The following is a 15,463-nucleotide window of genomic DNA, read 5'->3' on the forward strand; positions in this document are numbered from 1 at the left end:
ATATTTTTCGAGCGAAGAAATGTACATGAGATAATTGTATTTATCGATCAAAACACCTTGTACATTTTCGATCTCGATTCGTAGATTTTGAGACAATTTCGAAAGCGAGAGAATAGATTATAAAAGAAAAAGAAAAATTCGAAACGGGAGAATAACAATATCGAGCGTATTTTTAAAGAATATTCATAAAAATCCTAAATAAATACGTAAATGGAATACGAAACCTAAAATGAATGTTTGTTTACCTTTCGTTTCATTGCTCGAATTTATCGTCAAAATAAAAATCAAATCATTCGCGTGTGTTTCAATACAGACGAAACTGTTCGTGTAGGTGTTAACACTTTTCCTTTTTTTTTCTTTTTTTTTTTCGAAGCACGCCGTATTTATTTTCAACCCGACACCGGTTGCGGATTATCGTTATCTCGCTCGCGTTTAAATAATACAACGCCCGTGAAATTTGCCCCGTGCCTTTTATATATGTTTCAATATAACCCAAGGTTTCCGAATTTTTGGAAACAGACCCGGTAGTTATCGTCCGGGTATCTGGGTCGTGGGTAATTGCAAAAATTTCGCTCCGAATTTTTCCCATTGTCGCAAATCCCACGATCTTGCGAGGCGGGCCAGTTTTGCTGTGTACCTAAACGGAAATGGAATTAAATTAAAACCCGGGACTGTACAGCGTACGAGTACAGGAGATGACTTTCATGGAGAGGATAAGTTTTGAACGCGAACGAGACACCGAACGTTATTACACAAGTTTCCGTTTGTTTTTCTTTTATTTTTTTTTTCGATAATAAGAAACTATCACCATACCTTATTTTCCAAGAGTAAAAATTTCTATACTCAAAGTCATTTCAAGGTCAAGTTATCATTCGTTTCGATATTAGTTACATCGTCTCCAAATAATAGGTATCTAATTAATATTTTTTAAATATTAATCGACACTCGTTCAAATAGTATAACCTTGAACGAAGTAAACTAGAAATAGTAATATTTCAAAAATCGAACAATTTTTTCTTTTGTTTCCATTGTCAAAGAGAATGGAGATACTTTGGAGAATGGAGATACACCTGTATTTCGAACAAACGCTAAAAGTATGATACCACCCTAACGTTAATTCGTTTCTGCAACGTTCACGCGAAAATAAAATATCCCTAGACGAGATTTACCCCCGAAAATGATTCCAAACGATCGTACGCGAGACTTCTCGTCGCGAATTGTTTCGAAACGTCCGAGTGGCGCTCTTAACTTTTATTAGCAAAGAATCGAGCACCGAGAAAATCGAAACGAGAGGGCTACGAACAATAACGTAAATATTACCCGAGCGATCGCAGCTGGCTCGGTGATAAATCTTCGTACGTACTTACTTTCAGATTCTGCAGCTGCAAATGAACGACTACAAGTACCACTATCTCTTCACGACTTTCGTAAGTACCCTTCGGGCACGGAGAGAGACAGCCACGAGCTTCGGGATCCATCTGTCCCTTTTTCCAGGATATCGAGACCTTCGACCTCGAGGACTTCAAGTACAATTTCGTCAATATCACTGCCTTCCGTCTGGTGGACGCCGAGGACGTCGGCGTCCGGGGTATTCTGAGGGACATGGAGCGGTACCAGCCATCCGGGAATAAGATCCTCAACAAATCGAGAGTCATACAGGTAAGATTTGTCCGTGTACTGGAACCCCTGGGCGATCGAATATCCGCTCGTTGAATGTTTACGCGATTCGAGACTCGAGCAGCGACGAGTTGCGTTTTTCTTCGCGCGCTCGTTTATCTCGTTAACGGGAAATAGCGGTTAGAAAAAATATACAACTGGTTCTTTTATCGCACGGTTCGATGATCGATATATATTCCGAGATGCATTCACATCGATATATTTCCAACCCTTCAGAGTTGAAGAATTGAGGTAGTATCTTTTCAAAGCAAACTGCTACCAATGTGTACAATATGTACCATTTTTTGAGGCACGATGTGCGTTTTGTTTAACGTATACTTGAACGACAGATCTCGAGAATGTTCGAGAGTGGAATTTTTAAGAGGAGTGTAGGCAAAAAAATTACGATGACACGGTTTCCTGATGTTTTAGAGCGTTGCTTGTTTAAGACCGTAAAATAAATCGGTGAACGGTTAAAATTTGCAAGGTAGGTTTCTTTGAGTTGTATTTTCTAGGGGTATTGTGTCTTCGATGTTGTCCATTTCGATAATTGTCCACGAATACTGTAAGCAAAGACACCATCGATAATTAAGTAATTTTAACAACAAATTTACAACAAATCAAATTGATAATTTTGATCATTCTAGTGTTAAAACTGTGCTCATAAATTCCACGTCAGATCAAATAGGTATCTTCGAAGTTAGCTGGGGAAATTAATTTACGATCAGTTGTTCATTTCAGTAATTGTCCACGAATACTGTAAGCAAAGACACCATCGATAATTAAGTAATTTTAAAAACAAATTTACAACAAATCAAATTGATAATTTTGATCATTCTAGTGTTAAAACTGCGCTCATAAATTCCACGTCAGATCAAATAGGTATCTTCGAAGTTAGCTGGGGAAATTAACTTACGATCAGTTGTTAATTTCAGTAATTGTCCACGAATACTGTAAGCAAAGACACCATCGATAATTAAGTAATTTTAAAAACAAATTTTCAACAAATCAAATTGATAATTTTGATCATTCTAGTGTTAAAACTGCGCTCATAAATTCCACGTCAGATCAAATAGGTATCTTCGAAGTTAGCTGGGGAAATTAACTTACGATCAGTTGTTAATTTCAGTAATTGTCCACGAATACTGTAAGCAAAGACACCATCGATAATTAAGTAATTTTAAAAACAAATTTTCAACAAATCAAATTGATAATTTTGATCATTGTAGTGTTAAAACTGCGCTCATAAATTCGATGTCAAATCAAATAGGCATCTTGGAAGTTAGCTGGGGAAATTAATTTACAATAAATTTTTCATTTCAGTAATTATCCACGAATACTGTAAGCAAAGACACCGTCGACGATCAAGTAAATTTGAAACGAGATTTAAAACGGATGAAATTGACCACGTTGGTAGTTCCGGTGTTAAAACTGGGCTCATAAATTCGTTCGACGCGGATCGTGTGAACGATCGCCGCGACGATTGAAAAATCAAGCTTCATTTGTTCACCCCTAAACGCAGAAACAGTCGGTCTGTCCCGCGACGCGATACTTTATTGATCGTAAAGCTCGCGTTCGAATCGAGGCCGGCGCGGCGTCCAAACTGCGAAACACGTGTCGGCTCTCGCAGCCTGCGGATGTAAAACAATGCGACGCGGAAAAAGCTCCGCTTGGAAACGGCCCGTTAGAGTTCCCGTCGTCGATACCAAAACGGACGTTTCGTACAACCATAAAATAATTTAAAAGCTTTCGCACCACGCGCGCCCCGAAATCACCCTCGCGAAACGGTCACTCGTTAGTACGCGCGAAATTCACACGAATCGAACGTTCAAATGTTCAAATTATCGCGCTACGATTTCAGTTTCGATAACGCGTGTCGTAATTAACATCGAACCTACGAATGTGGACAAGACTCGTTTCAAGTTTTTACATCCGGTCTGACTTGTCGCGATAGACGAAGGGATTAAGGGACGGTTTGGCGCGTTAGAAAATAATATACATTGTAAATAAATACCGAAACATTTGGTGGGTATAGATTCTTGTCGTTTAATTTACACTAGAACAGAATTGTGAAGAACATCGGCAATTTTTTAACGAACGAAATCGAGCTTGTCGATTTCAGAAAAAAAGAGTTGGTTCGACGCTGAGAAAAACGTAGAAAGTTAATATCGAGTACGTACGAAAACGAAAGAAACGCAGAGAATCGGGAAACCGATATTTCAAGCTCACCACCTGTCCGATGTTACAATTAAACGCGTGGTCGCGAAAGTATCCATATTTCAACCAGAAATGGATATTTCCACGGTCGGGAAGAATGTGAAAATTTCCGCGAAACTCGTTCGAACGAAGATGCGAAATTTGAAAATGTTATTGTCGATGGAAGTAACGAGAAAATATTGAGAAAAGAAATATTCGTTACGCTCCACTTGAACCCATTACGGCTGTAATTCGTGACTCGTAAATTGCGAATCTCTCCCGTTCAACGAACAATGCCCGATGTTCCATTGTTTGTTACCGTTTTGTAACGTTGGTTCAAAGCCCTATGGAGTATTAAACGGTAATACGGAACGCAATTAGTTGCTACGAATGCAACTCGTTTACGTCACGTCTCGGGCCGTAATTTATATCACGGACGGGACTCGTGTTCGTTATTCTTTTTTTTTTTCTTTTTTTTTGGCTCGTAATACCTGCCCCAGGAGTCCGACTCGATATTACCAGGGGGTTTGGGAGGAGCAGCTGGCTCTGGAAAATGGCGCGCGCCGGGCGTACTCGTATCGTAAAACCGGGTTTGAAACGTTCTAACAGGCGCTGAAAGTCCCCGCAAATGCGTTCGTTACGGGGACGTTGGGCCAACGGGCGAGGCCGGGGGACGGTGGTATTAGTCAAATTTCGTCGGTGATATTCTTTAATGAAACGGTACAGTCGGCCGACAGACCGAGAGGAGGAGTATACTTCGCGCCGCGACGTGCTTACGACGCGTGAACTTTAACATTTTTCCTCGATTTACATGCAGATTAGAACGCACCCGGGGTTCACCGGCGTCCTCGAGTCGTCTGGCGGGCTCGAGGTTGCGCGTGTAATCAGTTTTCAAACCCGCGTGTATGTCTTTTCGTGAACGGTCGTGGAGAAAATCAAATTGAACGTCACGCTCGCGTCAATCCACTGTCGCTATCTCTGTTACGGTAGTCCACGAAATTATGAAATTCGGGGAATTTTTTTTCTTTTTTTTTTTTTTTTATTGTGAAAATGGAGCAGGTTCCCGAGTTACGGGAATTCTTACGCGATTAGTTCTAATTTCTTATAATGTAGCTGAATAAAAAATGTTTCCCGATTATCGCTATCTCTGTTATGGTCGTTCACGAAATTATAAAACTCGGGGAATTTTTTTTCTTTTTTTTTTTTATTGTGAAAATGGAGCAGGTTCCCAAATGGGAATTCTTACGCGATTAGTTCTAATTTCTTATAATGTAGGTGAATGAAAAATATTTCCCGATTGTCGCTATCTCTGTTATGGTCGTTCACGAAATTATGAAATTCGGGGAATTTTTTTTCTTTTTTTTTTTTTATTGTGAAAATGGAGCAGGTTCCCAAATGGGAATTCTTACGCGATTAGTTCTAATTTCTTATAATGTAGATGAATAAAAAATAATTTCCGATTGTCGCTATCTCTGTTATGGTCGTTCACGAAATTATAAAATTTGGGGAATATTTTTTCGTTTTTTTTTTTTTTTTATTGTGAAAATGGAGCAGGTTCCCGAGTTACGGGAATTCTTACGCGATTAGTTCTAATTTCTTATAATGTAGGTGAATGAAAAATATTTCCCGATTGTCGCTATCTCTGTTATGGTCGTTCACGAAATTATAAAATTCGGGGAATTTTCTTTTCTTTTAGAAAATGGAGCAAGTTCGCCAGTGGGAATTCTTACGCGATTAGTTCTAATTTCTTATAATGTAACTGAATAAAAAATGTTTCCCGATTATCGCTATCTCTGTTATGGTCGTCCACGAAATTATAAAATTCGGGGAATTTTTTGTTCTTTCATCGCGAAAATGGAGCAAGTTCCCGAGTGGGAATTCTTACACGATTAGTTCTAATTTCTTATAATGTAGGTGAATAAAAAATATTTCCCGATTATCGTTATCTCTGTTATGGTCGTCCACGAAATTATAAAATTCGGGGAATTTTTTGTTCTTTTATCGCGAAAATGGAGCAAGTTCCCGAGTGGGAATTCTTACGCGATCAGTTCTAATTTTTTATAATGTAGGTAAATGAAAAATACTTCTGACAAATTGGGAATGTAAATGAGAACTTTTCTTTTTAGTCGTACAAATGAAATTGGATCGACTGTACGAAAATACACATCCAAGCGTTAAAGTTCTTTTGTATAAAAGTCGGTGACGTATTCGGGAATTTGCAACGAAGAAGGAATCGATCTCTCGCATCGAATATTCCAAGTTATCTATATTCGTTTTAGGCCATCGTTTAAGGTGATAGGTCGTGTTAATTTTGATCCAAAGATGACCTATTTACATACGAGCCAAATAGAGCTTATCAATATTCTTGAATCGATTGACACAGAAAAGCTTCCGTTAATCTCGAAACTAAGATAATTACGACTCCTTACGCATCGAACGTCTTAAATATTTTAAACACTTCGGGACAAAATCGATCTTTCGCTTTTCCAGAAACAATTTAAAGCAATGTTTCTTTTCCAAATCAGAGACAGAAGGAAATGTCTTACAACCCAAATAAAAGAAAAGTTTCAACGTAGAAAAATGTACAAAAATCAAACACAAAAAATCGATCCTTCACTTTTCCAAAGACTTCTTAGAGCAATGTTTTTCTTTCAAATTGACGAAAAGGGAGGGTATCTTACCACCCAAGTAAAAGAAACATTTTAACATACAAAAATTTGTACAAATCGAACACTTCCTTCTGTTAATATCGTCGAAACTTATCAACCGTAAGTGTATAATTAAATCTAACATCTCGGGTGGGAAAATTTTCTTTTTCGTTTTGTAGAAAGTTTCGAAAGCACCGGTTTAGAGTCTACGACACTAGAAAATTCTTTCTCTCTCGATTCGATACTCCCAATGGTTGTTCCCAGCAAACGAGACGCGTGAACAAATATGGCCACATCGACGGATTAGATACTCGTAGATCTTTCGTTCGTGGTACGACGGGTCTCTAACCAATTACGGTCTCCGCACAGGTTTCTTTTACTTAACATTCCAACTGACTGCCGTCTAACTGTCAACACCTCTTTTGCCGCGTTTCTGCTGAATCAATTTGCCACCGTCTCGGCCGAGACTTGCCTAGCAACGGGTGACGAGTAAACGAGCAATGGTAAAATTTATTTGTTTGTACGCAGTGTACTCGAACCGAAGAAAAAATGTACTTAAAATATGTAGTCTATATATTCACCTAATCTCCTCTTGCGAAGATTTAAATTCCACGACGAAATCTTTTAATTCGTCGACCGTAAACCTATTTTAATTCAAAAATTTAATTTTCACTGGAGAAAAGGATGAAAATTATCGAACAAACGTACGGTGATATTTTAAATATAAAATATACGTTATATTTTAAAAGGTGTCAAATTTTATTTGCTTCTTAGGGGTTCAGAAATCGTGCAAACTTATCAGATAACAATATCGTGGTGTAACTTTTCTAAAGTTTGACGAATGCAAATTTTCAATCGTGAACGAAGAGAATATAGTTACTCGTGGAAATAAAATTCAATGTCCATCGATAGCGAGATTAAACGGTCAGATAATTTTCGTGTAATGTATTGCAACGAATAACTTTATTGTCAAAATTTCGTGACAATCCGCGATTTCGCGCAATGACTGTACAAGTAGTTCGTTTAATAACGCGAGTTTCACGCGTTGAAAATGCAAACGGGTGTCAAAGTTTACTCACAGATACAATATTATTTCATCCGGCGCGGTTCGTCAAGATAACCAGATTCCTGTGTAAACGTGTCCTATTCGAGCTCCTCGTTCGTCTGAAATATCGGCTATTATTATACACAGTGTTCCTGAAAATCAGTCCCAAATCACCCACCATTTTTCTCCCACGCAGTCATCTGTTATTTTTTTACCCTCGCGAAGTAGACACGTGGGAGATTTATCCTGAACGTGGACGAGAATATAGCCAAGCCACGATAAACATCGTTAACCCAGTTAAGGCTGACGTTCTTCCAGAAATTGCACAAACTTTTTAAATATACTCTTTTATTTTTTTATCGCCAAGGAGTTTGAATTTGCGTCGTAGAGGGGTCGTAACTCTCGAGTTTCGATAAATAATATACGTATACGAATCAGTAGTCTTTTATCATTTTTAAATGTTACTCCATGATCAAATTACGCGAGAAAATTTAATTGTATACGGTTTAACACTTCGAAGAATTTTCTATTCCCCGAGAAGTAACGAAAGATACTTTCTTCTTTTTAGAAATTATTTGAAAGTAAAATATGAAACTAATTTTTCTTGACACGAGCGAGAATTCATCTTCCGAAATAATATTAATCGTTAAGGGTACCGATGGGTTTCGAACCATTTCGTGGTACTTTCGACCAGAGAGAACAAAAGTCGAGAAGTCTCGAGAAGTTTGACGTAATTTTTTGCGTCGAAAACCTTGCAAATTCGCGAGAGTCTCGAAACTTTTGACATTCTTACGAATCTTAGCGAGACGTTGAACGAATGTACAAGAAATTTACGAAAAACATAAGAGAAGATTTGAAGCGATTTCTTTGGAACAGCAACGATACCAACCAACGGTATCAAGACAATGGAAAAGTTTAAAAAAGAAAGTTTATGTATTAGCAAGTCGGTCGAAGCTTTTAAAACTACGATGACATATAAAGTATTCAAGAGTTGCGAAATATTCAAGAGTCTTTAGGTATTTAAGATCTTCGAAATATTCAAGAACGAACGAAATCTACGAGACTTTCAAAATATTCAAGATCAATGAAAACCTCGAAGATTTTTGAAATATTCAAAACTTTCGAAACTCATTGTAGTCTCGAGAAAATCTCAGAGTGAAAACTTCGCATTCTTGACTTGCTTGCTTCTTCCCTAATAAATGAAAAACCCCTAATAAATTAACCCTAATAAATTAAAAGAAATATATAATCGAACTTGAACGTACGTTTATAATTATATGGAATGATAAAAGTAGTTCACGATTTATAATCCATTCGTGTTATAGGCTAATTTTTTGTTAGAAACAACTGGTGTTCTAACACTTCTAATCGACAGTGTGCAGCTGTGCTCAAAGTGTTCACGGAACATTTTTTTCCCTTCTGTTGGCACATCTAGCGTCGACCGTGTAGGGCCAGTGAATTCTCCCGTATTTGTTATTCGTTTATTGCATGTGACGAAGTTCTATCGCGTATTGGTGATTTATTGTGAATTTTTTATTATTGTCACGTCGAGACCATCGATCAGACGAATGGATCGAAGTGAATCGAGTTTCGACAATGCATCAGGACACGCCTCGGTCACCATAAAAGAGTTCATCGACCGAAATTTTACTATAGCGCTTCACCATCCTCTGTATATTTTTACATTGGTCCCCGGTAAACTCTTCCTGTACCCTAAATTCAAATAACTCGTGCTAGGGACTCGTCAGAACGACGTAGATACGATTTAGTCAACGATTACGTAACATTTAACGACTTTTATCATTTCACTGTCGATGATAATTATCTTTTTAAATATTTGAGTATTTTCTTAGAGCTTGTGACTGTGTACCAATGAACTGCCATTGCAACTGACTTCGTATCAAGAAAATTATTTCAATAATTGTGATACATTTTACAATTGGAATTTTTATTTTCAATTTTCAAGCATGGAACCTGATTGTGTAATTTCAAATAGAAATATATGTTTCACACTGTATAATAAGCGAACTCGTTACAAACACACGCGAACGTATAAATATCGCGAATATTATCTCTTCTGACTCTTCATAAATTTCACGTTATACAAATGTACTCGTATATTAATAACACTCGTGCATAATCTCTACATTCACACGCATCGAAATCACCAACGTAATAAGAAAGATGAAAACTACCTTCGAATGGCGAGCTCTAGAATTTTTAAAAATTCCCAAAAAATCCACCTCCTCGTCACATTTATTACTATAACGCAGCAAAACTGTAACACGGTACTTTCAAGAAATATTTCACGACCCGTTTCATATCCCAGCAAAATGACAATTAAAAGTAGCGCGAATCCTCTCGATGCCAACTTGAAAACGACTTCTCGTTTGGTGGTGATACATTCCCCTGTGAGTTATTAGAGCAGCACTTGAGAAATAGATTTTCCAAGCTTTTCCGCACCAAGGCGGCCCGTTTGCGTAAAATATACGAGAGAAACGAGACACGGTCGGAGGTGTGTATATCTGCCCCCCACGGCCCCGAAAGAAACCGTATTTCTTGTCCCAGACCGAAGGACTTAATTCTCCGCTTTAAAAGTCCGTGGCCCCCACTCTTTAAAGGTGCGCGAACGGTGCTCGTTTGAATCGACAATCGAGAGCTACGATCGTGAAAAATAAATTCAATCGTGGACGAAGAATTTTCTCCTAGCCGAAAAAGGGGGAAACCACCGATGCTTGGAGAGGATTCGCGCGTAAAGAACGCGAAGAGGAAACGCTTTTTCACGAGATTTAATTGAGCGGTCGCCGTCTCGGTCGTGGTTCTGGCTCTTTCTTCAATCCGCCATCTTCCCCCTCTACAAAGGGCGAAACGTTCAGTCGATCCTTCCCCCCACCCCACGCCCCCTCTTTTGAAGAGAAAAAAGCGAGCGAACTTTAAACAGAAAAATGAGAGAACACTTTCAGCCGAGTCGCCGGTATTAAAGAACTCGAGAAGATTTACGATTCGCGGGGATGTTGGGGAGACTCAGAAAGAGTTTCCTAATTACATCCGTTGCAACTTCCCGCCGTGGGTCGAGCTTGTGTTTAATGTTTTACAGAGCTATCCGGCGAAACAACATTCAGCAACAGCCGGTACGAACGATGTATCAATTTTAGATTCCACATTTAATCCGATACTTTTTTAATAATCCGGCGAGGATTCCTTAAATCGGTGCTGCACCTTTGGTGGAATTTTTTTTGGAAGTTATTACAATGTGGATTTCTATACCGAGGACCCCTTCGTAGAGGATAAGATCGTTTGGAATTGACTCGATTGTGGCTCAAGAAAAATGTTTTCTTTGCGATAGGTAATACCAAAGTGAATTTTAGATCCGAGTAGCATATACAGGAACACTTCTTTTGAGAGATTTTAAACAATTAATCGATAATGCATGTAAGATTGTCACTTCCTGGCAATTGTACTTGAATTTATTTAAATTGATTTGCAAGTGGATTTCTTTCTCGAGGATCCCTTTGGAATAACTCAGTAAGGTATTCTAAGGGAATTTCAAATCAAAGTATTCAGTACAGGGAAATTTCTTTGCGAATTAATTTACAAATAAGATTACTCTTCTATTTCGTTCATTCTCACCGAATATTGCGAGTAAGAGCACAGGTTAACCATTGGGTGATTTTTGAAAGAAGTTCGAAACAGACTGCTAAATAGCGTTAATTATTAAAGAAAAAAAAACACGAAACATATCGTTCGAAGAGATTCGGATTACATCCGCTGTGGTTCGTTCATCTTGTAACAAATTTTCGTAATTTCCGGTTCATGAAATTAATCCCTCGCGTGATAATTCCGTGCAACTCCGCCACAATTCTTTAATAACATCGATAATTATCCACCGGGTGTGTGGGATTGCTCGCGTCGCCTCGTTAACGCTGATTGGCCGAATCCGTCAAAAAATTGAAATGGGCGTGGAGCACACGCACGCGGGTGTAGCGTACACGTGTTCGTCGATTGACAAAAATTCCGTGGCGTGTCAGAGATAGCCGGGATAAATATGTCGGGTACGCTTTTCTCCTTTTTTTTTTCTCCTCCTCTCTTTTTTTTTTTCGTTGTTCACTCGATCGGATAAAGTGGAAATATGCGAGGCCACTGTTTCGCGATTCACGGTGTAAATAAAACGGTGTTCCGTTTTTCATGCATCGACGAGCGCGTGGCCAATCGAAGCTCTGTCACCTTGTTTGCATTACAGGAAACGTTTTGCGCTAAAGAAACGGAACGGGGCACGAGGGAGGAATTTTTCTTCGCAAATAAAGGAATCGAATTAAATTCGTAATGATCGTCACGGGTGCTTGGAAATGTAAACTAAGAAATTAGATTTTCTTTTCTCGCGTAGAAAAAGAAAATGTACACGCGTGTAGAGAAAAGGAGTATCAATCGAATTGAATTAAATTCGTAATGAGCGTCACGGGTACTTGGAAATGTAAACTAAGAAATTAGATTTTCCTTTTCGCGTAGAAGAAGAAAGTGTACACGCATTCAGGGAAAACGAGTATCAATCGAATTGAATTAAATTCGTTATGGACGTCATAAACGCTTGAGAATGTAATATTCTTTTTTCACGTGGGAAAAAAAAGTGTACACACATGCAGAGAAAAGGAGTATCAATCGAATTGAATTAAACTCGTAACGAGCGTCACGAGTGTTTGGAAATGTAAACTGGGAAATTAGATTTCCTTTTTCGCGTACAAAAAGAAAGTACTGACGCGTGTGCAGGGAAAACGAGTATCAATCAACCCGACTGAGATTAAAATATACGAGACGAGTAATCGATATCAGTCGGAAGGTAATCGAGGCTCGTGCAGTGATTCGAATGCAGAGAGTCTTTTTACGTTGGAGAACAATTTTTTTCTTCTTCTTCCTCCATCGTGGCTGAGATTACAGACAACACGATCGTGGCGCGGAAGCGGAGATCGTTATTAGTTTTACTCGATAAGTGAAACGGGCGCAGAGGTAACGCGTCACGTGACGAGGACTCGTATGGTTTCGTTTTGCTTTTGCAGTGGAACGAATGAGAAATCGTTGTCACCGTGATCGGATCGTCAGTTTCAACGATCGACGGGCCAATGAACAACGAGGCCTTCGGGTGGCAAATATTCGCGGCAAAAGTTTCACGTTTAATAACTTTCGTACCGAGAATGATGAATCTTGAAATGAATGGGTGGCCCCGTTCGAAGGCTTATTGTTCCAAATGGAGTGATAAGTTTCGAGTCAGTCGTTTCGCCGAGTATAACAATTTTACGAACAATGGGAAAAATATAATCCCGGTCCCCGAACCTGTAGGGGATTTAATTATGCTTTCGTTCGAACCGTTTGAAATGTACGCGCTAACAACTTGTAAATGAAGTTTCGAGTTCCGGACGGCGAAGAAGAATGGAAACTTTTCTATGGGGCACGATAAATTTCATTTTCTACGATACAGCACTCGGAAGAATCTTACATTCCCTGAGAAATAACGAAAAATACTCGTGCACCTTTCGTGTTTAAAATTCTACAATTCTCGTCCGATAGAATTTGTTTCTATTTTGATAAAAGAGAAGATTTAACCCAGACCTAACCTAAATCTACATTAGAATCTAGAAGATCTAACCTAGACCTAACCTAACTTATCGCTTCGAGGAATCTTACGATTCCTGAGAAGTAACGAAACATAATCGTATATATATTACAATTAAAAGTTTGAGAAAAAAAAAGCAAATATAAATGTAAAATTTCAATCTTTACAAAACGGAAAAAAATAGGTGTCCATTGGTATTTAATGCTCTGTAACTTTCGATTCTATTTCCAAGTTGTTATCGTCCATGTCACGCGTATTATTATTCATTGTATTCACCGTGTGCAAAATCTGAACGAAATCAGTGACCTACATCACGCGAGGACCACTTTCAAGTACGAGACACGGTGTATATTCGTTCCTCGAGCGAAAAAAGCGATCCATTCCGGATCTAGAGGAACCTATCGACGCGTCTGTCCATTTTAAAATTCAATTCGTTCGTCCAATACTTCCAATCGCCCGCGAACCTCGTCTTCGTTCACTTGATTACCGAGCGCGATACCCCCGACCGTGAAAAAGAAGAATACCGTGCAAGAAGCGAATCAGTATGCAAGTATCGTCCGCGCGGTGTAACAAGCTCTCTGGGGGTGAGGGGGTGTGTCAGACACATAGAAGAAGAACTCGTTTATTTTTCCAACCTGGAGAGAACCCATCTCTACAGGGTGTATCATCGTACACGGGACAAAAGGTAACGAAAAAGTTCATGCAAACACGTGTGCCTTATTTGACCTTGTTTCCAGATTGCAACCGTTTCTCTCCACCAGTGATTCTTGATAAAAAAAATTGAGCCACTCTTTCTCCGCGATGTTCGATAAGTGCTCGGTGTCTATTCTGTTCCAAAAGTGCAAGGTTTTGATTAGATTTTAAACACGTCTACCCTATTCAATCTTTCTCGAAAATTCCAACTATTTTTTCACCGAAATAATTCTCGATCGCAGATTGAGCTACTGTTTCTAAACAATACTCGATAAGCGCTCGATTTGACTATTCTATAAGTGGAATCAATCAAATTTCATGCAGACAGATTTTTCATATTCAACCGTATTCTCAACTTGCGTCCAGTTTCCAATTTCAGTAATTCTTGTTTGAAAATTGATCCATTATCTCCACCGAGTACTCGATAAGAGCTCGACGACTCGTTCGACAAGCCGTATCACTCGAATTCGGTCACATTTGATAACCAAATCCAATTCGTGAACACACTCTCCACAAAGATATGAAAAATATCAGATGTCCGTCCAAGCATACGGTTCATCTTTTATTCACGAGCCTGTTTTAGGTCTCTCTTCTTCGTCTCATTCTTCTTATTCGAAAACTTATGTCGAAGACCAATGAACAAACAGGTCGAAACGTTCATGAATAACAAACGAACCGTGTGCTCCGTTCGACTGTTACTTTACACCGAGCAACAATGCCATTATTCCCTCCAAAATTAAATCCATGCGTCACTAGGTTACAAGGGCGGTTCAAGAACTAGGGAACAATGTCAAAAACACACATCGACACGAGCTCGTCTCTCGTCCACCAATCTCGTCCACGACTGTAGGTGAGCTCCACATGTTCCACACCCGATACCACCCTGTATTTTCCCATGGGAGGACAACTTAGAACCCCTATTGGAGTACGTGCCACCCTTGTATCGTCCTCGCCCCATCTTCGTTCGTCTTTTGCTTTCGGCGTTGATCGAGACCGTTCTTTTTTTCGGAACTTTGCCCGGTCGTTTAACAACGAGTAAAAAGAACCATAGTCGTCGTCAGGGGGATGGCGAGGGGATGGATGAAGTCGAAAGGGGGATCGAGAGGCGCGAAAGAAGGGGACAGACCGCGAGCAGACGCCGGTGGATTTTCGTGGGATGTCTCGTCGTGGGAGAACCTTTGGGGAGTTGCGAAAGAAAAGCTGTCCCAGGTAATTTCACCGTGACAACTCTCTATGGGAGCACAGAGGCATCCCGAGGTGAACGGGACGTGCGGATGACAGAGAGACGGTGCCTCGACAACCCTTACCTAACCACGAAAGAATTGTTCTTGGTGAACTACGGAGAGCTCGAGGATCGGGGACATCGAGTTTCCTCGACGATCGATCGCGCGATAGAACTATCGTGAACGCGATCAGGAACGGGGAAAGTGTCTTGGCAAACGTAGGTCGACCGATCTTTTTTCCAGAAACAATAGCTGGGGGAATACATTGCGGAGACTTGATCATTTTCAAGGTGAAAGAAAGTATATGTCTTTGCTGAAGGATATTAAACACCGGTGGATGACATTGGAGAGTTGTTTGGGTGATATTTTTTTATTTTTTCGTCTCTTTATTTTGGGG

At 39.4% G+C, this 15,463-nt stretch overlaps 1 protein-coding gene across 3 annotated transcripts in view; it reads left to right on the top strand.

Moving 5' to 3' along the window:
• LOC143150471 (glutamate receptor ionotropic, kainate 2) overlaps positions 1 to 15,463 on the top strand; it is a 181,933-nt gene that overhangs the window by 96,778 nt on the left and 69,692 nt on the right. For all 3 annotated transcript variants that reach the window (XM_076318749.1, XM_076318751.1, XM_076318750.1), the window contains exons 6-7: positions 1,374 to 1,427; positions 1,495 to 1,659. In XM_076318749.1, coding sequence (XP_076174864.1) covers positions 1,374 to 1,427; positions 1,495 to 1,659 — 219 coding nt within the window. The remainder of the gene's footprint in view (positions 1 to 1,373; positions 1,428 to 1,494; positions 1,660 to 15,463) is intronic.

Source organism: Ptiloglossa arizonensis, chromosome 8 (genome assembly GCF_051014685.1).
Source record: "Ptiloglossa arizonensis isolate GNS036 chromosome 8, iyPtiAriz1_principal, whole genome shotgun sequence".
NCBI classification, from domain to species: domain Eukaryota; kingdom Metazoa; phylum Arthropoda; class Insecta; order Hymenoptera; family Colletidae; genus Ptiloglossa; species Ptiloglossa arizonensis.